This window comes from Lissotriton helveticus, chromosome 6 (assembly GCF_964261635.1).
Source record: "Lissotriton helveticus chromosome 6, aLisHel1.1, whole genome shotgun sequence".
NCBI classification, from domain to species: domain Eukaryota; kingdom Metazoa; phylum Chordata; class Amphibia; order Caudata; family Salamandridae; genus Lissotriton; species Lissotriton helveticus.
In genome coordinates, this window is record NC_136067.1 from 1,915,537,988 (window position 1) to 1,915,563,497 (window position 25,510).

The following is a 25,510-nucleotide window of genomic DNA, read 5'->3' on the forward strand; positions in this document are numbered from 1 at the left end:
GAGACACTTCCTATTAGTACCCGTATTATCCTTCATGCAAGGAATGTCCAGGGAGAAAGGAACTGCTAAATGGTCGGACCAAGTTATCGGTACCGGCATGGAGACAGTTACTCTGGGGTCGTTGGAAAATATCCCATCCAGGATATGCCCTGCTTTATGGGTCGGATGAAGTACCTTTTGACGTCACGCGTCACCGAGCATGCGCAGGTGCGATGGATTTTGAGCGCGAACACAACTGACAGGGATTTCCTTGAAGAATGCGCACGGCTGACGCATACACAGCTGACAGGAAATTCAGCGCGCAAACTCAACAGCTGCCTGGAGACACGTCGAACACCTTCAGACGGCACACATGAACAGAAAGTCCCAAATGCCGTTCGGCCCTACCTCCGAAAAAACGCCACAGGAGACACGTCTTGAGACTCTGAAATCTCGGCTGAGGTAATAGGCATCCACATACCACGACAGTTACGTGGTTCTCGTCCTCATCCACTCATGACGATGAGGCGCAGGCACCGGAATTCCAAAGGTAGGAGAAATTTTTCCGATCTATCAGTAGAATACCAATTTCATCAGCGTTTAAATCAGTCAGCTGTTTCGAACATGTACCCCGGTGTGAGATTGTAGTTCTGCTGGTATCCGCTCGTCGTCGCCACTGTTGTAAAGCAATCAGGAGGCAGTGGTGGTTATAAAGTAAGGTTTATTATGACAGCCCCACACCGGTGGAGATGCGTGGGTCAGCAGAACATCAGTTGTGACTTGTGATGTCACAGGGGGTGAACTCCGGGCAGGAATGGAATGTTGGGGGAACCAATGGGGATGAAAAGAACTCAGAGGGAGTTCACGCGCAGGGGATGAGAAGGTACCACGCGCTGGAGCACAGGGGGGGAAAATAAGTGAGATACAACACAGGTTTTAAATATTAAGTTTTAACTCTTAACTTCAATCAAAAATTATCCGGATTGTTGAGGTTTTTTTTTCTGCCATTTGTGACTACTTCCTCCTTATTTGTGCACTCTTACGAAGATGCTTGACGCTGTTCACGTGTATGTTATTGTGCAGGCTGGAATTGTGCCGCCCTTTCCTCAGGAAATCCATAAGGAAACCAAAGAGCCCTTCAATGCGTCCAGTCCTTGACACAAAACCCAATAGGTGTGATGACAACGTTGTGCTATTAGACACTCTTTCGGATTGTTACTCGCAATGGATTAGATTAAATATACTATCAACTGTTCTTATATGTCCCATTGCAGAGCTGAGTAAAGATGGTTGCCAGAGAATGGCTTTATTGCAGTAGATTTTCCTTGCTAGTCTGTGGTGGGGAAATTGCTTATGTTATGGCTTTAGTTTTTTTGTAGCACTTTAATAATGTGACATTTGCTCTCCTGCCACTATAACGGGTACACAAGCATGTTTTCAATAAAACACGGTGGGAAAGTGGCGAAGAGTGTTGTTAATCCAAAAAGACTAACAACACGCTCAGTCACTTTAGAAATGCAGGTCTGCACCATATTTACAAGAATATGGTGCAGTGCTGCTTTTCCCCCTGCGCTGGTGCTAAATTTAGCTGCCTAGTGCCAACGCAGGTACCCTTGCACCATAGTGCAAGGGTACCCGTGTTGAGGGAGTAATTGTTTATGTGCAGGAAGGTGTCTCTTCCTGCATATAAACAATCTGAAGCGACGATTTCAAACTTCTACGTCTGCAGCTTAAAGCAGCGCACATAGAAGTTGCAAAACGTCATTTTTTTAAATGATTGTTTATGTGCAGGAAGGGACTCCTTCCTGCACATAAACAATCAATGGCGTTTTGCTGTTGCTATGTGCGCTGCACAACACAGCACACACAGAAACAGCAAAAACGAGGAGTAAGACCGGGTTTTCCATGGTCCTAATTTTGGCGCAGGCCCATATTTACGCCACCCTTGTAAAATGGGGCAGTGTCAAAATCAATGGGTGTTGCAGTAGAACGCCCACAGCAACTCCCAATGCCCTCCCCTTTCACACTAAGTATAGTGTGAATGGGTGCCTTATTTAACCCCTTGAGTGCTTGTGACGAGCTCAGCTCGTCATGAGGCACAGTGCAGCTGCTCTCATGACGAGCTCAGCTCATCACGGCCGTTGGAGCGTTCGCACGTGGGGATAATTTCCCCGCTGTGCTGAACGTTCCAAAACGGGTGTGGCTGTGACGAGCTCAGCTCATCATGAGTGCAGCTCCACTGTGCCTCATGACGAGCTGAGCTCGTCACAAGCACAGCGGCGCCGTGCGCGGACCCCCTCCCTCCCGCACAGCGCGGGGGGGAAACACCCCGCAGTGAAGGGGTTAAAAGGCGGCAGTACACCATGTTCACCGCTCAGGCCTAGTTAAAATGTGCTAGACATGTGTTAATGAATTGGTCTTTTATAACATTATCCCCAAATGTATTTTAATTTCCAGGAAGCTATTGCGGCAGACTCTTTTCATAAACCCATCCTGAGATTAGAACATGGCGATATCGAACAAGGCCTTAAAGATTCTGATCACATCCTCGAAGGTGAGATTGGTCTTGTTATCATTTTAACCGGCATATTTAATACTTCAAGTGCACCGTTCATTAGAAAACTATATATGCCTAGTTAGCTTGGCATCTCTAAGCCATCCACAGTTAATTCAGGTTCAATATTTTTGAAGGGAAGAAACAAAACGTTGGCAGGAGAAATGCTTGAATTCATTTCATACACTGGTAATTATGTCAGGTCGCATTCCATACAATCATGTTTTTTTTGGAATAATAGACCAGCCATATGGAAATTATAGTTGGTGTTTCTCATTAGGGAAAGTCTATCTGGAAATGCCAGGCCATGGACATTCCAGATGGAGACACAAGCAACCGCAGGCCAGGTTCAGTCCTGATGAGCATCTGCAATGCGGTGCAGCATGGGTCCTAGCATGAAAAGTTCCAGCATAAGTAGCTGGAAGACTAGGGATTGCGGAAAGATTCCCTTCATGATTTCAGACCAACTCGCAGCTATTGGATTGTGCTTGTTCAGAATACTTTTAGTTATGCGCCAAATTTGCAATCGGAAGCAAATGAAATTTGTGCAATTACAATTTTGCCTACTGACAGTACATGATCTATCTAAACACCTTGTGCCAGGTAGGAAGGTTTCAGCCATTCCTGGTTTTTCAACCAGCAATCAGTATCGGACATCAGGGTGAGGAGAGAGCTCTACACGGTTAAGACACTGAGTCAACATTCTCTACTTTTGTGCATGGAATTCTGGAACGGTTTTGTTGTCCGAATGCATGTTCTCAGGCGAAGCAGAGCATCAGTTTGAGGCAGAGATTTGAGAGGTTGGTCCAAGAGCTTCATTATGATTGGCTAGATCTCAACATACATGACTGGCTTGTTTACCATATATAACACCGTGCTTGACACATTCCAAGGAGTGATCCATATGGATCTGAAGAAGCGAGAAGACCATCTAGTGTGCTGCCCTGAAGAACTCCTGAATTCCTGCAACGTACCATTAGAAAGTAGTGTCTCCTGATTTGCCTGCACTTCTGCTTCCAGACTTTTGCTCCAGAAGTGGTAGCACAAGTTTCCTGCTGATTCACGGGATTAAAAGGGGTAAGGCCCTATAATTCAAGCCTTCACGTTACCTTTGAACTTCCCTCGTACGGATGAATGAAACAGAAGGTCCTAGCATAAAGGAAACTTTTGCCTTCCTGTAGGAATTCCAGCTGAGCAGTTTGTACTGATGACAGTCAGTGGAAATTGAAGCTGAGCAATCCATCCCCCGCTACTGGGAGAAGTGAACTAGAGTCTGAGGAGTCCATCATGAAGGTTTGAGGATTTGTCTTTAGGCGAGAAGTGCTACCAAAACATGTGAAAAACTTCAGACTGTTAAAATCAGATTTTCCACTGAGGTAATGAGCCAACCCACAAGCTTGCCCTGAAAGTTCTCAACCTCAGTGAATACAATGTTGTCATTTTATCATCTCTTTTTGGTACAACGTTAAAGAGAACAGTAGTTCCATCCAGTCATTGTTTGCAGCCTCATTGAGCCCTGTCTGGTTGCCCATTTAAAAAAAGTTTCTTCCTCTAGAAATGTGGCTAAGTCAGAAGTTAAAATGTTTCTTTGGGGCCATCCACCAACCTGCATTTGACCTCATTCAAGTATAGGTCCCCAGAGAGAGTTTGTATGTCGCAGTCGCATGGTTGCCAATTTTCCCATCTATTTAGCATTTCCCATCAGATTATGTCTTTTTCCAATGCCTTTCCCTACAGCCGTTTGTGCTTTCTTTGTTACTTCTTTAAAAATAAATCTTATTATGTTTTTTATCTTTTTATCTAAGTTGGTGTACACCATTTAAGTTCTTTAATCCTTAACTTAATTCCTGTTAGGATAACTGTTTGCACACTCGCCAATACATGTTCTCTGCAGAAGGCCTTGTTGAATGAGTATAGATACCAGTTTGCCTTTCTAGGTCACAGTGATTGATCTCTGACACAGCACATATCAGAAATATACAAGTTGGTGGTCACAGTCCCAAACCCTGGAACCCCAGGTTCTCCCTCACCTATGTATGTGCTATGTGTAAATAAATATACACCTATAACTCTACAATAATAGTGTTCATTAAAAAGTGAAACATAATATTATATTCCAACGTGCACTGTGCCAATTCCTCCAAGTGGTCAAGAAAAGGGTAGGCGACTTCTACAGTTTCTTCAAGTGTCAGTAGGCCTCTTCCATTCCTCCTGTGAAAAAATAAAATAAAACATTAAAGATGATTAAAAAAATTGATAAAGATTAAAATTCAACACTTATAATGAATAACACACTAGGCAATAGCATAAGTACTATTTATTTGCATAATATATCGCAATTGTTCCAAGCCTAAACATTTTTACAGTAAGGATGGTCTTATTCTTCCCTAATCACCATGCAAATGTATATTCAGTTCCTCATCCTGGTTATGACCCCACGGGCTTCTGGTCTGTAAATCAATGATTTGCCATGATTCTCTCTTTCTAAGAAGTAGGACTTTGACCCCACCCTTTTTATTCTATTGAACTTGTTCAATGATGAAGTAACTCAGTAATGAACTATTAGAAAGATGGTATTCCTCAAAGTGGCGGGCCACTCGGTAATGGGGGTCCTTGTTGTTAATGGTCCAAAGGTGTTCAAGTATTCTTTTTTTCACTGTAAAAGTCGTGCTCCCTACATATCTCATCCCGTAGGGGCATCTTAGCACATAAATTACATGTGAAGTACTGCATGTCAAAAATTGGTTAATATTCTTGGTAGTGCTTGGTGTGTTGTAGGTTTTCACCATGTAACTAAATTTGCAGTCCTTACAGTGCTCACAAGGAAAACATCCTTGTAGGCTTTGTTGAGGTCCTCTGTGTTTTTTGGTTACGTCTCCACTGACTAGAACGTCCCTTAGACACCTCCCTTTTCTGTATGTTATCATAGGGCATTTGGGCAGTTCCTGTCCAACAACTGAATCTCTTTTCAAGGTGTTCCAGTTGTTGTTCAAGATCTTGGCTATTTGTTTAGATTCCATATTGTAAGTTAGGACCACTCTTGTAACATTTTCAGTCTCTTTGGTTGTGGTTTTCTCCTGGAGAGTTTGGTCTCTGGTGACTTGCTTCACTTTTTTTCACTGCTCTTTTAATGCCCGGGACACCGCAGCAGGACAACAGGTCTACGGAGCATGAAGACCGACAATTTCGGTCTTTTCTCCCTGCCAGGTGACCCAAGGAGGCTTTAACAGCAAACTGCAAGTTAAAGTAGAGGGAATCCCCCTCTTACACGTAAGGCACCTTAGAGAGTGCAACACTTTTTAATCAATTCACAATTCACTTAAATTTATTTATTTTCACTCACACATACTCATTGGTCAAAAGGCCTGGCTGAAACATGTAGACCACACAGGACGAAGAATGTCATAATTTACTCCAAAACGTCCGTTTGCCTTTTTAGCTGCTAACAGGGGCCCAGTAATTAAAGTCTATCCATATACCCTTGGGTACTGGGACCCCTGTATAGCTTTTAATTTTTCACTTCCTTTCACCTACACTGCACACTCAGTGAGTATACCAGCTCCTCAGTAATCTTGAGTCGCAGCACACCCGGGACACATTCGGTGTCACTGTGGTGGGCCCGATGATGAAGCATGCCACCAACTAGGTTGGTGGGTGAGGGCTTCATGACCAAACCAGTTGGTTTGCCGACATGCGTACCCATTGAGTCCAATCACACAACCTAGCTAGTCCTTCTTGATAAATCATACTTTTAAGGATTGTCAACATATTCTTGGAGCTCTGTGCAGAATTTTGTGACCATTCTTCGAGCTTTTTGGATTGAGCGATTTGTACAATGGAGTGGTGTATATTCTTAGCCCTCGTGGGACCATATTCTTGTCAATGTAATCTTGCTAGGATATGGCCTCCCACCACTTTGATATTTCTGTTTTTTTTAGCTTTTCCATTTTCTTACGTTTATCATGAAATGAGGTGTCATTTATTGCTGGGATACTAGCAGGTTGCTGTTTATTGGGAGCTCCTGCGAACAAGCTTTGTGCTGCTATCCGTCTTTCTGATTCTTCATCCATCGTGTGTATATACTAATAAACAAACTTGCAAAGAGAAACCTGCACAAAAAAAACTAAAAGTGAGGGTGGAATAACGCTGTGACTGTGGTGCTTGATTAAATCTCCAACACCCCCTCCTTGGATGGAGGGTTTCTACTGCCAGGCAAGAAAAACTGTTAATAAACAATCCTGGTTGGTGGAAAATCCTGGATATAATACAATGCGTGTCTTTTGCAGTGACACGTTCTCGCAAGTTTTGTTAATATCAAAGAAATTAGTTATTCCTGTACAAATTCAGTATCAGTGATTGTTTTAAACAGTATAAATACGTAGCCCAGTATCCGTAAGAAAATACAAATACAAGTGCGCATACACCGTCAGCCAGAGATATAAGTGGTCAAAGTGGGGTTAATGGGTGCTGGAGAAACTGACAGCGTCCTCCATCCTGTTCAATACCCCTGAAACCTCCCCCTTAACTCTGGGATGCGGCTCGTCCCGGTTGATTGCTGTTTCCATGTTCCTTTCGTTGCTTGGGACCTTACTCTTCCCAGGTAATTCAGAGCAGACTCTCACGTGATCAGGTAGCAGCTCACGGCTGAATCAAGTTACGGCTCATGGGCCGCTTACCTTTTGGATGCGGCTTGTGGCGGTTGACTTCTGCTTTTGTATATGCTTTGTTGCCGGGGATCTTCTTCTTCCCAGATCATCCTTGGCAAATTTCAGCAGAATCTGGTTCCGGCTCACGGTGGGATCAAGTAAAGGCTCAGGTTTTTTGTTCCTCTCACTTCTCCATAGGATTTCTTGATAATTCTAATTACTTCCGGGTTTTCGTTAGTCTCACATTGTGTGTCCTTGCTGGCCGGCCGGCCGTCTTTAAGGGGCATCCATTAAACAATTCAAACACTGTGCTTCTTCCGCCCCACTCAGCCCGTGGTAGATGGAGCGAGTCCCGGTGAAGCTTACCAGATATAGGGCCAGATGTAGCTCACCAAATACCGGTCGGTAACGGCCGATTTCAGCCGTTACCGACAGGTATTTGGGATTTGTAATGTAGGGGGCCATTGATTTACAGAATCGGTAATTTTACCGATTCGGTAAATATACAGAGTCGGTAAAATACCGAATCGGTAAATTTACTGATTCTGTAAATCAATATGTAGGTGGCACTGTAATCAGTGCCACAGGCCCTTACCGATTCGTTATTTACCATGGAATACTATTCCATGGTAAATAACGAATTCCTGTGTACATTCACATCTGTACATGTACACCTGTGCCATGTGGCACACAGACATGCCCTAAGGGCATGTCTGTGTGTCACATGGCACACAAGCCAGAAACAGGGGTGCAACAGGGTGTCAAAGAGACACCCTGTCCCCCTTGTAAATTCGGGATTTGTACCGATTCGGTAATTACCGATTCGGTATCTGCCATTGAATCCTATTGACAAATATGGATTCGGTAATTACAGAATCGGTAAATACCGAATCATACTGATTCGATATTTGTTACCGAATTTCCACCTACATTTGAATTACCGATTCATGAATACCGAATCGGTAAAATTCGGTATTTATGAATCGATAATTCACATTTACCTACATCTAGGCCATAGTTTTTTTTTTAGATCCAAAAAGTAATCACGCTCTCTCAGTAGATTTTATCAGGCTTTGATTTTATTCCAGTAATGCATTACGGGGAACACCATCCCCTTGCTCACACACTTTATACATGTTTTCTCCACCACATAAGTGGTGAGCAAACATAGACAAAGGGCCACCATTAGAATCGACTGGTGGAAATGCCAAGGAAAATCAAAATAACATCCACTTTGTAGTGGGGTGTTTCTCAATGTACTCGTGAAAAAAATACATTGTGAACAAAATACATTCTGTCAGACATATTATTAACATCTGAATAGTTGTAATGCATTTGAATATCTGGGAAATCCATTGATAAGACATACGAACCAGGTAAAAGAGAAGAACCAAAACACAGTCTAGTGCTATATACACCATTTCCCATGTGTATTTTGGCCACTCCTGTGGGTTTGCCTGTATGCCTGGTAGTATATTAGATGCACTAATGGCATAATTGCATAATGACAACATTGTTACTTCACAATGATATTGATACATGCAAAAGAAGGCATAGTCTACTAAAAGGAAGGAAAAATATATATATTATATAGGAGAACTCAGTTTAATATTGCGTAATAGACATTTCCCAGGTCTATACTGCCCACTCATACGGGAAAGTTTGTATGTCTTGTGGGTATGTAGTAGGAAATACAATCTCATGGATATGTGATCCGGGGACAGGGATGTAACTCTGGTAGTTGACTTGCCGGTAGGGCATGAATCTCTCATATGTACCATATAGAGTTCTAAGTGTGAATACAGAAAAATATGTATATATTGCTATATGTATATTCAGGGATGATATAGTTAGGTCAAAATGCTAGTTAAAATATACTGTTTTAAACTAATAAAACCACTGAAATTCACCAGTTAGTTATGTCAAGTAACTATAACTTATGTCCTACAATAACTATAACTCGTGCCCACACCATGCACAATTTTGTCAGCAATTATGTAATTTCAATATTTGCATTGATGTTATCATTGGTGCCAAAGAACATGTTATAAGTGATGTAATATGTGAGGTAATTAGCAGTGCATGGCAAGGGCACGCCCTATTGGTTTTGTCAAAAAGTAACCAATAATGAGAATCTGATTTATGTTTTATAAATTCACACATTGCAACTAAAAAGCCCCTGCAATGCATAATGAGGTGCTTCTTGCATGGAGCAGTGAATAACAAATGAGCGGCTCCTGCTTTATAATAGGTTTGGGCTACGGGAGGAGCTCCACAGCCTCTGCCGGTTCCTCAGTCCGAACCCACACTAGATGCCAGGCAGGAGCCGGACATTATTTTACAGTGGGTTCGCCAGTGCCCACCTGGGGCACCCACATTTTTTTGATATGTTGGGAGCAATAGGGGGTGCCCCATGACCCAATCAGCCCCTGCCGGCGGTACAAAAACTTTCATTAATGGCGTTTTGCTCCTTAAATGAGGAAAAAAAAAAGAATTTCTCCTTGTTGCGCCACTCCTACGCCTTCCCTGGGGAGGCATAGGATTCTGACGTATTCCCAGGTTTACTGCACTTTGTATATCTGGGAATGTGTAAGGTTCTTTGGAAGTTGCATGAGAATACCACAGCAACACCCACGGAACACCCCTTTTGTGCAGAGTAATAAGTGAAATGGGACCATACTTGAATGGCCATTAAAAGTCATGCAGGGTGGCCTTAGGTGGCCTTGTAAATATAGGCAGGCATACTGCGCCACTGGAGCATCAAAACAAGTGATACGGTGGTGGCGCAAGGGGCCTCGTAAATGAGTCTCATTGTTTGTTTGAAATTAAATATGACATTTTCAAAATGCTACTTTTCGAACGATGGACTTTTTCAATAGATACATACCTTCCCACTATTTCTTTCAAGCTACATTTACTTCATAATGATTGATTTTTTAGTTTTAAACCTAGCTTCATCATATATATTCTGCCTTCCTTCTACTTCCTCGTATAGCCCTAAACGGGAAGGGGTGAACCCTCCCAAAACAGACACCTAGCTCTAAGCAATTATTTTTAAACAAATGTTTTCCCCTCTTTGGACGAGGAAGAGCAGGACTTTCTATTGCCAAGATTATGATAAATAAATGCGCAGGAGTATGCCTTTCTAAAACTGTAACTGGAATAATATTGGAGTTTCTTCGCTGCTGGAACAGCAGTTTTGATTACATATTTTTGCTGTTTTTGTTTCACTCTAACATCTCCAGTAAGCATTTGTCCACTTAACAATATTTTGGGCCTCATTAGGATGACGGGCGGGCAAAGTCCGCCCGTCATCGTAAATCGGGATCGCCCGCCATAAGGGCAGGGTTCCCGGGGGTGCTATTAGGATGTTTCCGCCACAGTGGCGGGCACATCCTGTATTTTCAGCATTGTGGCGGGCGGTGCTCTCTGCACCGCCCGCCACAACGCTGAAAATGCACTTTCACATTGTCATTTACAAAGCGGCAGGCAGCGCGCGGTGCCTGCAGCTTTGTAAATGATAATGAAGGGGGGTACCACAGGTACCCCCATGTGCACCCCCCACCTGTACTTCACTCTGTGGGTCCGCAGGACGCCCCCAGAGTGAAGACCGCATGCCTTTCCGTGGCGGCATCGCCGCCGGGAAAGGCACTGAAAACAGGACATCATAATATGGCTTTCGGTGTCTGTTAGACACCGCCACCATATTATTCCTTGCGGCGGACAGTCTTTCCGTCTGCCGTGGTCCCCCCAGCCGTCCTAATATGGCGGGGGGAAATCTGGTTATGATATCGGGCGGATTGCCTCCGCCAGCCTGGCGGAGGCAATCCGCCCGATATCATAATGGACCCCTTAGTATTTATCACCGCTTTGCTGCTTGCATGGTAGCATATACGTCAAACTTACAACCCCTAAAACAAGAACAAATTCATTCCAAATTACTTCTGGTAAGTTTACCTGAAATGAAATGGAGCAACTAACTTTTATTCCACTTTCCAATGTAACAATATGAGAATAATTGTGAGACACAATTATTGATAGAACTGTTAGCCTTAGGGTGGTTATCCCACTCCAACTTTTTGCCTTCCTCCTCCATTTTTCTATAATCTCAATGTTGCTGGCCTTAGGACTCTGAGCACTTTACCACTGATAACCAGTGCTAAAGTACATGTGCTTTCTCCTCTAAATATCGTGCTATTGGCTTATACCCAATTGCCATATTTTTTTACTTATAAAGCCCTAGTAAATTGGTACTACACATACCCAGAGCCTGCAAATCAAATGTTACTCGTGGGCCTGCTGCACTGATTGTGACACCTACTTAAGTAGTCCTTTAGCATGTCTGAGGCATGCTATTGCAAGCCTGTGTGTACAGTAAAAATTGCCATTTTTGACCTGGGTAGACCCTTGACAGTCCAGATGGCAGAGTGCAATGTATTTAAAAAGTAGGACATGTACTTTTAGATTTTACATGTCCTAGTAGTGAAGTACTCATGAATTTATTTTTCACTACTGCAAGGTGTGGCCCTCAAAAGGATAGCATTGGTGTTGCCTTATGACATTTTACAAGTGTAATTTCCAAATGGAAAGAGATATCTGGTTCCTGGTTGGTGTTTCTGGAATCCTCATTTAAACTCCTAACTTATGATGAAGTCAGAGTGTTAATTACAATTCTGAAAATGCCTCTTTTAGAAAGGTGGCTTTTTTGCCTTAGCCATTTTGTGCCCGCAGCTTGTCTCTGGTTACATGACTGGGTGCAGCTGGCAGATGGGTTTTGTGTATTCCTTCTAGACAGCCGCACACAATGGGAGCTTAGGTGTCGCTAGTAGGGCCATCACTGGCAGGATGGGAGAGAGGAGCTGGACCAAGCCTCACTTGCACTTGAATATGCCATGCCCTGTCTTCACATAAAGGGTCTAACAACCCTGCATTGTCACACCAGCCAGCTTGGAGCTAAGGCAGGGAGGGCAGGGCATTTGGGCACTTCAGAACCACTGTCAAGAAGCTTCTCCCACCTTCTAGAACCAGGCCACCAAGGTATAAAAAGGGGGCATCAGACACCAACTTTTCAGTACACTGCTGGAGCTGTGTATACTCTGCCAGGAAGGACTGCTGCGCTGCTGAGAGGATTGCCCGTTTGCTGGACTCCTGCTTTAAAGGAACTGCTGCCCTCCTGTGCGGACCTGCTGTCCTCTTGCCAGGGTGAGAAGGACGGGACCTGCATCTCCTGAACCCAGAGTGACTCCAAGGGCTAGTTGGTTGACTACCTAATCTGAAGCTTCAGGGACATACCAGGCTTCCAACAACCTTGCACCTGCACATGTACTCTGCCATCTCTGAATGTACTCTGCCAAGTGGTTCCATTCCAGTCCTGGACCTTTGGGAGTGGACCCAAGGTGCTTTCCAGTGGAACAGACGCATCTTCTCTGCTTTGCAGCTCATCCCTGAGGAGAACCGATGCATCTTCTTTGTGACCTTTCGGCGCTTTTTTGTGACCTTTGACCCTGCTTGCAGGCAGGTCGCCCCCATGCCCCTGCTCGTCACCTGACTGCCTGGTTCCTGCCTCCTTGCTGCCTCCTTGTTTCCTGGGTTTTTCCCTCCCCTCTGCCCTGTGCACCAGTTCCCCCCGTCGCTCCCGAACGACCTCCGGCAGCAGATCCTTCTCCTTCCTCGCCGCCAAGTCCTGGAACATCCTCCCTACCCACATACGGCAGACCCAAGACCTACTCGCCTTCAGAAGACTCCTCAAGACCAGGCTCTTCGACCAGTAGCAGCAACCCCCCCCCCCCTCAGCGCCTTGGGACCCTCACGGGTAAGTAGCGCGATTTACAAGTACTTTGATTGATTGATTGATCTTCTCAGCTGAGAGGCGTATCCCCAGGCAGAACTCGCCTCGGCTGTGTGGATTGGGCCCATCACAAGTACTCGCATTGATTCCGCAGTTCGCATCATCTTCGGAACTGCCATTGCGCACCGCATTCTCAGCGTAGGCCTCCGCATCTCTCATCGACGGCAGCCTCAACGATAAAGATGGACTCCACATTGCAGCCTCACAGCCCTTCGGAACCGATGCATCATCAGCTGCGTGCCGCATTTCCAACGCTGGACTTCGTACTGCAAACCTATTCAACGGGATCCTCGACGTTGAAGCAACAGGACTTCGCACTGCAGCATCCCCGTATCTTGGAACCAACGCATGGCTTCAGCTGTGCGATGCATCTTCGACACGGATCCAAACAAAGCTCTGCAACCTGGGATTTAAGGTATTTTGTTCAGCTGGCCTGACTGGGTCCCTGTACCCAGCCCAAGCTACATCACCTAAACTTGTGACTTTGTTCCATCCACAGTTGGCACTTTGTGTGTTTTAGCACTAGTTTCACTAAAATCTTTCAAATTGAATATCTCTTGTTCTACTAATTAGCGTTGTTTTTTTTTATTTATAAAAAAATCCTGTATTGTTATAAATCTGTTTTGGGCTCCTTTTGTGGTGTGTATTCATTGTTTTACTGTTTGAAGTGTTGCACATTGCCTCTAAGTAAAACCTCATTGCTCTGTGCCAATCTACCAAAGGGGTGAGCAAAGGTTAATTTGAGATTGCTTGCGCTTTTCTCTGACAAGGATTTTGGTTGCTGCTTGACTAGGGCTCACACCCCAGTCAACACTAAACAACAAGAATCTGCTCTACCTATCTGTTTCAAAGAACACAATAAAGTTGAGTTTATTGCGTTCCTAGAAACAGATAGATAGAGCAGATTCTTGTTGTTTCGTTTTTTCTGATTTTCCCCTACTGCTCTACTTACATTTACCCATTGGTCCCCCTCTTACTAAATGGTTATTCCCTCACACCCCAGTCAACCAGCAACCCAATTTCTTATAATTATAAAGTTACCTTTCTTATTACATAAGCAGCAAAACAAGTGCAACATCTTCTTAAGCCATATTGCAATAGGGTTAAAAACATATTAACATGATTTTTTAAAAAGGAATAGACTAACAGTTCCTTCCATATTTGGCATGATGAAAAGCACTTTCATAATATTGGCTGGTCCAAAGTCTGTTATCGCCATCGCCCATTACCCAAGTAGCTACAATGTTGCAACATAGATTTTAATGTTTTTTGCATCACTGCAAAGTTTGCCCCTCATACCATCTCATTACCAACTGCTATAGAGTTAAAATCTAAATCATGCCAAAATTACACGCAGTTGAGCCTAAATAATCTTTAATCTAATCTAATACAATCAAAACTTGTTAGGTAGATGGATGTCATGGGAATTGCGGAATGATGTAGTATGTGAATCATATTCAAAATGGTCTCTTTCACAGCTTGTGAATTCAAACACCACCAATGGTTTAAATTCTATGGCAACTGGTCTGTTCACACACCTGTATATTTACTACATTCAGAGGCTCTGCTCTGTTCAGAATTATTTTTGGATTGCATTAAAGCAGTACACTTCACTTTTTTGAGCTTTGCAACAGGAAGGTATGACCATCACCATGACATCATCTCTTGCTGTATCAGTCTAAGGGAAGAGGGACTACTCCTGACATCAGTGCTGCCTCTCTGGAATCTTTTTCTCATTTGACTCTGGCCAGCACCAGCTACAGTTGAGCAGTAGGATCATGACCACCCAGAGAATATATATGCAGGAAGACATTAGGGATTCGTTGGTGGCCCACCCAGTGACTGTCCTGATGGAATTCCAAGCTAGCGGCTGATCACATTTGTTCTCTTTGTCTTCCTAGGGGAGATACACATGGGAGGGCAGGAGCATTTCTACATGGAAACCCAGTGTGCCATCGCAGTACCCAAAGGTGAAGATGGGGAGATGGAGTTGTATGTTTCCACCCAGGATCCAAAATGCGTGCAGGTAAAGTGTGGCCAAAAATCACAATACCCTGATTCACGTCTAACACAGATCTTTCTGAGTCACTGGCATTTCTTGGTGCTCTTTTGAATAAAATGGCGAGAAAGGAGTCCTAAATCATGTGCTGTGCATGTTAAAATAAATTTATCTTCAAAAAGGGAAACCGATCTTAGAAAATCCCACCATAAAACGTAATCAATAAAAAATATAGTCAATGAAACAAATGAAGTTAAATCACTCACCATAGTTGTGCCCAGGCCAATGTGTCAAGACAGTGATACATATAAGGAATTGGTGGTTATGCCCATTAGAAAAATAAAATGTTGGATAGTTGTGCAAAAATAAGGACACTGATGAGTAAGAGGAGGTCCTGCTCACCAAACAAGCAAACAGTGTGAAGCTGACACCCGTGTAGCATGTGCCCCAAAGCACACAAAGCATGTTACGGGTAGTAGCTGTCATGCCGGGTCTCTGAGAGGTCTGCACCGCCCAGGGGCATTCAGGCACCCTTTGTGACAAGTATCTGCTGCTGGCCCTGAACATTCAGGAACCTGATAATACTGCTAACTGAACTGCAAAGTTCTTCATCTTTGAGCTTTGATTTTCAGTAACTACTGAGGACAAAGAGTCAAGGTTACTATTGGAATGTGGAAAAATATAATGTACAAGTAGCTTAATTCTTTTTTTGTTTTTATTTTTTAACAAAAATACTTCTTTTATTATTAAGTCAATTTGCATAGTAAATGTGTGTTATTTTTAAGCAATAAGCACTTGGTGTTCAGCAGGGGGTGAATCTGTTTGTGGAAACTCAGAGTTACAATCACAGTTAATCTTAACCTCATGTGTTCATGGGCTCTCAGAGAAGTTCAGGGTCTTAGTGAGGAGGGATGTTTACTGTGGTGAAGTTCAGGTGGCAGTGTTCTTTAAAGCAGTGGCACATGAGGGTCTGCTGATGTTGAGGCAGCCTTCCAATGGTACAAGCTCGTTGGGTGCTCATGTTGCTTAGAGACAGTTTGCAGGTTGACTGGGGTTGCAAAGAGCAGTTTTGCTAAAACTAGGCTAAGCTACTGAGTGTGCCAAAGAAGCATTGTCTTTGCTACAGCTCCTGGTCATCTCTTCTGGGGTGTCAGTCATAGTTGGAGCTCTAACTTGGATTGCTTACAATGGTGACGGGCCACATGGGGTGTGTGGTAACCTATTAGTTTCTTTTAGAATGAATTGTTAGAATAAAGAATGTATGGCATCATTTAGAATAGAGTAGTTCATGGAATGTAGAATGCTTAGGTTTCAGTCTGAGTTGTGATTCAAGGCAGCAGCACCCTTTTTGTATTATCCTGCTACAAACTTGAATAAAGAAGATTTACAAGTTATTTAGTGTAAAGGAAGTTCCTACAATTTTAGCGACGTCCGGATGACAACCGATGTGGGATTTCTTTTGTGGGAATTCTTTCCAAGTTCGTTATCTTTGGACAGCATATGCTGGGAGCAAGTGAAGATTTGGATTAAATTCAAGCAACGAACCCCGCATCGCAAAGTGACAGAACTGAGGGCAAACAACTAGAAGGAGTAAAGACAGGATTTCACTTTGATCGTCTTCATTCTATCCTGTGATTAACCCTCTTACCGGCTATCCTTTAACGGTTTCCATCGTCTGTGCATGCGGTGCTCAGGTTTGAAGGATGCTTGCCCCGCGCTCCATAAGATCCATTGAATGACGAACGACCACAGCGGGCGCTCTTTCAAAAGACGCTGCATTCTTCCTGCAATCTCCCCAGTCACCTTTGAGTGACGCGCAGTGCATGTGACGTACTGCGTGACCCTACGTAGAGGTCAGGCACGGCGGCCATTTTATGTTTTATAATTAACTTTACATCAGAGCCGAGGGAAAAATAATTACTGGAAACCAGAAAAGAAGTTTTAAGGACAATCATAAAGTTTACAGTATTTAATTTGACCATTTCTTTCAACAGTGCAAGGGTGTTGTACTGCACAGTGTTTTTTCAAGAATCGATTAGATTGTTTTGAAGTCAATTACAAGGAACTTACACAGAATATTTATTTTATTTGTGCTTCTTTGCTGTGACTTTATCACCATGCCTTCCACCAGTGATAGTGCTTCTGCTGGGGAAACATAATTTCATGGCATGCACATCAGTTCTCCAAGGCAGTAGCAGTTGATCCACCTGTGGCTTGGACGGATTGGAAGGAGTACTTCCTCAATTATATTGCGAATCTTGAGGATGTCAATGGTTCATTTTCTCCAGAAAGAAAGAAAAGAATCCTAATGTTGGGTTTGGGTCCTGAATGTTTGCGAATTTATTACCAATTACAGAAGCAGGATAGAGTTGGGGGAGACATGGATGTTTTCAAAGCAGCTATACTTGATCTTGATGATCATGTTTCGCCCTGTGTGTGTATTGCTGTCACCAGACATTCCTTTTTCCAAAGAAAACAAGACAAACACGAAAACATTGAGGATTACGTATTTCCATTAAGAAAATTATCTGTCAGATGCAGATTTGCACAGCTTCACGACGAATTGATACGTGATCAGATTGTTATGTATACTAAAAACAAAACAATCCAAGATAAGTTGTGGGTAGAAGGAGAAGGTTCCTTGAAATAAATTATTGCTATGGTAAAAAAAGCTGAGTTGTCTGAGTTATGTGCCAAAGCGTCATTGGCCAGTGATAAAAAAGAAGTGGAGGTCGTTAGTAAAATCTCAGATAGTAAGGTGAGCCATAAGAACAACAAAGATTTTAAAGCCGGAGGTTATAAGAAAGACAATGTGGAGGTCAAAAAATATTCTGAATTAGTAAGTTATAGGTGTGGCAGTCGCTCTCACTCAGCTAATTACCCAAAATGCCCTGCAAAGTCGTCTAAATGTTTAGTGTGTGGCGTCATGGGGCATTTTGCTAAGGTGTGCAGAAAGAAAATGCATAAGAATTATAAGGGTAAATTATCCTGTATTCAAGAAGCAGAGCTAGATTATCACTCATCTTCTAGTGAAGATGGTGTTCAAGTACAAACTACCATGAAAAAGAAAGTTGTTTTGAACATTTCAGATGTTTCATCCACTAGACCATTGTGTCAAGTTTCTTTAGGTGGAGTTCTTATTCAATTAGCTGCGGATTCACGTTCACCGGACACAATTGTTGCTCAACACGTATGGGAGGAACACTTTGTTTCCCAGATTGGGAGCTGGTTGGAACCTCCTGACATTTCTCCTGAAAGCTATACGGGAGAAAGAATTGATATTCAAGGTTTTAGCGTACTAGTATTTAGATTTAAAGGCAGACATGCAACTGGTAAGTTATATATATCCAAAGACGGACCATCCGTATTAGGATAGAAAGATAAAAAAAAACTGAATATTATTCTGAACCCCAATAGCAAAGAGCAGATGTTGGTCTCATGTGAAGGTGAAGACACTAAAAAATCGGTTCTTGATGAATTCTCTTCGTTCTTTTCAAAGGAAATGGGTAAGTTAAAAGGCTTTGCCCACCATATTCGACTGAAAGATGGTGCTGTGCCAAAGATATTTAAGCAAGGAATATACCAATGATTATTAGAGAAGAAGTTAAGGCAGAATTGGAGAAGTTGTTAAATTCAAATGTAATTGAGACAGTAAATGCAGCAGAGTGGGTTTCTCCGTTGGTCGTAGCACGCAAGGCCAATGGAAAGGCCCGCTTATGTGTGGACTTGAGATATCCGAACAGCCAAATACTTATTGACCAATACCCTTTGCCTAGGATAGATGAAATGTTGTCCTTGAATAGAGATGCAAAGTGGTTTTCCACTTTGGACTTATCTGCAGCATATCATCAGGTCGTCCTTGATCCTGAAAGCAGACATTTAATGACATTTTGTACTCCTTTTGGCTGTTTCAGGTTCAAGCGTATGCCGTTTGGTTTAGCCTCAGTGGTTTATCTAAGGAAGAATGGGAATGCGAATGTATAAAAAATGTAATTCTTGAAGGGGTTAAAGAAAAAATTACTAATGGTTGGCACACGCATTCCAAGTCTGATTTTCAGTTTAGGCCATTTTGGGAAGTAAGAGATGAACTAAGCTTAGACAGCAGTTTTGTTTGCCGTGGAGGTAAACTTATTCCACCTAAAGGTGTGCGTAGCAAGATAATTTGTATGGGACATGATGATCATCCAGGGATTTCCAGGACCAAGAAAAACATTAAGGCTTTGTACTGTTGGCCTGGAATTGGTCTAGAAATTGAAAGGTCTGTATGAGAGTGTATCAGCTGTGAATGTGCAGATAAGAGTAAAAAAAACGCTTAATCCTCCAATGTCTTCCTTGGGATGTCCCAAGTTACCATGGGAAGAATTAGCATTAGACATAATGGGACCCATAGTATGGCAAGATGGTCTTGTAAATATATTTTGGTATTAGTGGCTCTGTTTTCAAGGTGGATTGAACAAAAAGTTGTTGAGAGTGTTAACACTAATATTGTAATCAGATTTTTAGATGAATGTTTCATTAGAGAAGGATTGCCTGCTTCACTTCTAACAGACAACGGGGTACAGTTCAAATCAGATGTTATGAAAAAGTTCATAGAATCTACTGGTATTAAACAGAAATTTACATCTTTATACCAACCCAAAGGGAATTCTGTTGTAGAAGGAATTAACAGGGTATTAAAAGGAACATTACAATTGGCCAACAAAGGGAGAAAAGATTGGAGTTCTGAATTAGATAAAATGTTATGGTCATACAGAGTAACGGTACATGATACATGTGGTGAAAGCCCTTTTGGTTTAATGAGAGGCAGATTTCCTTATTGTAAAATGAATCCTGTGTGGATAGGCAGAAGCAGAAAATACATTTGGGATTGTACCAAAGTTAGAGAAAACAAAAGTAAATCTCAAGATAAAAATAAGGCGTATTATGACAAGAAATATGGAACTTGGAAGACAAGTGTAAAGGTTGGTCAGTTAGTAGGGTCAAAAACGCAAGGAAAGTTGGAAAACTTCAACCACGTTTCTCTGAGCCCAGGTCAGTCACCAAAGTGATGCGTAATACGGTGATGTTGGATGATGGTAACATTCATCATATGAGCAGAATTGCATTGGCTAGGTGTTCTAATTCAGAAAACAGTTTCAAGGAGGGAGATGTGGGTTGTGATTACTGGTGGTTGAGCCCAATTTCTGGATCTGATTCTGTTTCTGTGCAATCTGATTCTGTGTTGGTTCAAGAAAATGTGGTTTCAAATGATAATGATGTAGAAGAATCATGTAATACTGAATTGGACACAGAAGCTGTTACATGTCCTAGTTTACAAGAGTCTGTACCTATATGCTCCACGAATGATTCTGTGGGTGCAATGGATTATCAACAGGTTCATACCAAGAGTGGAAGAAAAATTGTGACACCTAAATTTTTACAGGATTTTGTGTGTGACTAAAACATAAACCTTCCATTGTTGTTTTTTTTGTTTAATAACTTGTTTGTTTCTAGAAAAAATGTATTAAGAAAGGAGATGTATGGTAACCTATTAGTTTCTTTTAGAATGAATTGTTAGAACTAAGAATGTATGGCATCATTTAGAAATTAGAATAAAGTAGTTTGTGGAATGTAGAATGCTTAGGTTTCAGTCTGAGATGTGATTCAAGGAAGCAGCACCCTTTTTGCATTATTCTGCTCTCTGTCTTGCATATGAAGTAGCTGTGGCATGTATGTCCTCCGGTTCAGGGACTCACAACACTAACGTGCCACCACATGATATTCCGCAGGCCTACAGTTAAAACTTCATTTAGAGGGTTTCTCGTATCTTCAGCTTGTGCCGGGTAGTAGAGCATTGTGTTCAGTCTCAGTCAAACTCAGTAGCACTATGTTACTCATAGCAGTATGGGCACAGGGCCCCTCAGGCACTGGCAGTGCAAGGCAGGATATAAGCATGTAGCATATTCCACCTCCTCCTCAGTAGGGCTCAGGTTCTTCTCTACAGTCATAGGGATAGGGTTCTTAGCCTCTGAACAGTGGCAGCCAACATTTCAAGTTTTTGTCTTTGGTACTCTCCTTACTGTACTGTGAACTTCTTTAAGTGAAAAGGTGAATATTCAACATGGCGGAGGGGGGCAGCTTATATCTTGCATTGGGGACAGTTGGCTCAGTCCAATTGTCCAATCAACTCTAAAGTTTGCCTTAGATCTTTGGGAGCAAGAAATCACAGCAAAGTGCACGGTCCATGACAACTATTAATAAAACTATCACCTTTTGTGAATTCAACATAGACAGCTTCTCTTCACAACACAAACCTTAGGGTATGGGGTTAGGGAATGGGCGGGCAGCCCACAACTTTCTATGAGGGATGTGCTTCTTGAACATGGCTCCAGGCCACAATCTTTGTTCAAGTGCTGTTCTTTGGCCAGGCCGCACCTTCACCTGCTGGAAATGATTTGGTTTAAGTCACTTCAGCCAAAAGTTGTTTCCTCTGAGTGATGATCTAAGGCTATCACAGGACACTCAGCTTTTCAGCTGATTTCCACGAGACATCAAAGGAGCAGTTCAGGGTGCATGCAGGAAGAGGGAAGACAACTATTTCTAGATGAAACTAACCCTATGAAGGACCCATCGTTTTTAGGGGCTGCATACTCACTGGAGGACCCCAACACAATGATACTAACTAATTACCCAGTACACTGCACAAACAGGGAGGAATACATATCTGGAGTCAGGACATACTCTACAGATTTACTAGGGAGAGCCAGCAGGCAATCTCCCCACTGGAGTTCAGGTATAAATGCATATAGGCCACCAGTATTATCAGTTGCCACATACTAGTAATAGTGTAATGGCCTAGTCATGGTAACCACCCACATTAAAACGAGTACCACTTTGTGTGGACCGTGAACTCTATCTGTGTCTTCAGCTCAGCTTGTGAGCAATACATTGTAATCATGCAGAGCACTGGTCATGGCCTCCTGTATTAAAAAAAACGGGTGTCCTGGAGTGTGCTGTAACACACATACTGTGCCACATAACTTTTGACTGTACAATGTATCAATGCATATTGTCAACTGGTACAAAGTGAATATATCTCTGTAACATACACAAATATAAGAAGGGATGGATCAGTTCATTTCTACTTTCGGGAGAGGAAACCATTTTAGAGCAGCTCAATGGGAAGTAGGCACCAATGATAAATGTTATCCTATGGGACATTCAGCATATCATTGTGTGGAAAAACACTGAATGAAAATGAGTAGATCTCCCTGAACAGTGATATAGAGGAATAATATATTTTTTCCAAGGTCATAGGGCCCGATTCACAAAAGTAATTTGAGACAAAATCCTAGCTTTACGACTTTCGGTATTCACAAAAGGCATTTAGGAGTAGTAAAGTTAGGATTTTGTCTCAGTTTAGGAGTAGTAAAGTTAGGAATCCTAACTTTACTACTCCTAAAGGCCTTTTGTGAATACCGAAAGTCGTAAAGTTAGGATTTTGTCTCAGATTACTTTTGTTAATCGGGCCCTTATGGTTTACATTTGGGAAAAGAACTGACAGAACTATATAGACCCTGCTTTGGTTCTTTGCACAGTGATCAGCACCTCGGAATGGGCATTCCAGATAAGTACTAGGTTAATGCCAAACCTTCCATGTTATGTTATGTTATGTAGATTTGTAGATCACACTATCACCCGGAAGGATATCCCAGCACTGAGTGGGTCTGAGTGTAGCGAAGCCTTGGGTCAAGGAGGACTACTCGAAAAGCCAAAAGTTAAATTATTGCTAGCATAGTTAAACCATAAGCAAGGTATTTAGGAGCATAATGATGTGACTGCTTGACCTGAAATAGAGGAGAGAGCACAAATCGATTGTTGGATTAAACACAAGTTAGAATTCGTTGAAATATTTTCAGTTAATCCAGAAAACTCCCAGGCTTACTGCCCACCTGAGTTGAGAACTTCGACAAAGTATTTTTTATCCTTGGATGTTTCTTTTCTTGCTTTGATTCACTACTGGAGCTCATAGTCTAGAAAAGTATAGCTTCTGTGCAAGAATGAGTAATACCAGTCCAGCTCTTTCCTTACTAGATTGGGAATAGTAAATGTTACCTTTCTGAAGTCCAACGCTTTCCCTAGGGTTGCATAGACTGGAGTGAGAATAGTAAATTATCCATCAGAAGTCCAGTGCTTTCCCTACTGGTGTACGGACTGGAGTGGGAATTGTAAATTTAACTCCTCTGAAGTCCAACACTTTCCCTATTGTTGCAAAGACTGTAGTGGGAATAGTACATTTAATCCCTCCGAAGTCCAACGCTTTCCCTATTGTTGCACGCACTGGAGTGGAAATAGTAAATTTTACCCATCCAAACTCCAGCGCTTTCCTTACTGTTCCATAAATTATATATATTAAATGTATGTATGTTTGTGTATGTTTTGTAATGATATTGGCGTGAAACAATATATTTTTTCAATATTTTTGTACTTACCATTATATATATGGGGAAACAATATTTTTGTAATTAGCTTTTTGACACTATAATTGTGTTCACAATATTGCTGTAATCGATATTATGTAAGTGATTCATGCAACAACTAGGCTATAATATTTGATTCACATTCAACTTCAAGCAATGAGAATAAAATAATGCAAGTATAAAAAAGAGCATAATCCCAGAGATGATAATGGAGATGATGATGAGTATGATTATCAATATTATGCTGATGCCAATCTATTCATAAATTTTACAGAGACCAGTGGTTTGGACACCTCCCCTGACACTAGGTGTCATGAGGCAGGCAGCAGAAGTTTTGGACCTTCTCTTACCGTCCATTGAAATCAAGATCACTCTGATGATGGACATTCTGCAGCCTGGAGAGACATCTATGGAGCAGCTTCTCCCTTTTAACAAAGCTATCACTGACACATTAATGGGGGCCTGGGCCAAACCTTGCTGTTCTTTGCCGGTCATTGGGCAAGTGGCTAGACACCGCAGACCTGGGGACCCTGCCTTCCTCACCCAACATTCCACACCTGAAAACCTGGTTGTTCATGCCTCTACCAGCAGGCTCAACCCAAACTTCTTATCCTTGACTCCACCTGATAGAGATAAAAAACGTATGGCTGCATTTGGAAAAGAAGTGTTTCTTCTGCCGGTCAAGGCAAGCAACCTCTTAGGGAGAAACCTGCATGCATTGTGGGATATGTTCAGCAAGATTTTGCCAACAATCCCTGAAGAATTTGCACCAATTTATCACAAATTATGTAGGATGGCCAGGATGTAGCAAAGTTATTTATCCATGCTTGACTAGATGCTACTGACAGTTTAGTTAAAGCAGTTGGTACTAGCATGGTGCATCAGCGCCACATGTAGATGGGATTCAAAGGGTTTTCAGACAATGTCCAAGCATCATTAATGAATATGTTATTTGATGGCTTCGGTTTCTTCCAAGATGCAAGAGACAGATTCAGCCCTGGAATGCTTCACAGAAAGTAGGGCGATGGCACGTTCTCTAGGCCTTTCTGCCCTCACCTGTGAAGCAGTATCCCTGGCAATTTCACCCTTTGCGAGGTGTCTGAAGGGGTTCCCTGCAAAAGTCCGGGGCTGAGAATCTGTCCAGGTCAGCAGCTGCAGCGTACTGCCCAGTCCCCTGTCTCCCATTGTTTCAACTTCCAAGCCACTTTAGTTTCCCCTTGGTGGTACATGACCACTCTGTAGAAGACAGAATAAGTTCTTACTTCAATGGTGGTGGTGCAGCACATCTGACAAATGAGTGCTCTAAATTATTCCACAAGGAAACACCCTGTCATTCTTTCTTCCTATTCAGATCACGCACAACCATTTGTCCAGTCTGCCGGAGGAGGTACAGGCCCTCTTGAATAAAAGAGCTATCAACAGGATGCTGGCACCAAAAATAAACCCTGGAAGTTATTCCTGTGATTTTTTAGTGTTGAAGACGGAAGGAGGCCTTCATCCTATCTAGGCACTTGCCGTCGGATTGCTGGCCTTGACTGAAGGGCACTCAGCAGCTCTCATCCATGGCTGTAAGGAATCTGGGGTTTCTGTTCAATGCAGATCTATCAATCAATCAATCAAAACAACTTGAATCGGTTAAAAAACATATAAAGCCATAAAAGTTATCAATACATAAAATATTGTAAAAAAATAACCTGATTCATCGGTGTTAAAAGTTATCAATACATAAAATATCATAAAAAGATAACATAATTCATCAAAGTTAAGACACATTCCACGAGAATCCTTGTTGATTCGGAGCCCAGGGAGCAAAATTAAAAACATAGACCGTTGACCCCCAATTACGATTTTAAACGGTTAAGTCATTCTCAAGTATGTATATCATTGAGGTGGCATAAACCCTTGTCAAATGCTCACATTTAACCAAGGCAGGAACTAACCTTCATTGCAGATTTCAAGAAACAGAACAAAGAAAATACATTCATCATGCAACAACTGTAAATAAATAAGGACTGGACGGGCCTG

At 42.4% G+C, this 25,510-nt stretch overlaps 1 protein-coding gene across 1 annotated transcript in view; it reads left to right on the forward strand.

Annotated features, from left to right (window-relative positions):
* Nucleotides 1–25,510, forward strand: part of LOC144762934 (xanthine dehydrogenase/oxidase-like) — a 575,825-nt gene that overhangs the window by 319,666 nt on the left and 230,649 nt on the right. The window contains exons 20-21 of the mRNA XM_078648235.1: nucleotides 2,437–2,533; nucleotides 14,929–15,053. Coding sequence (XP_078504361.1) covers nucleotides 2,437–2,533; nucleotides 14,929–15,053 — 222 coding nt within the window. The remainder of the gene's footprint in view (nucleotides 1–2,436; nucleotides 2,534–14,928; nucleotides 15,054–25,510) is intronic.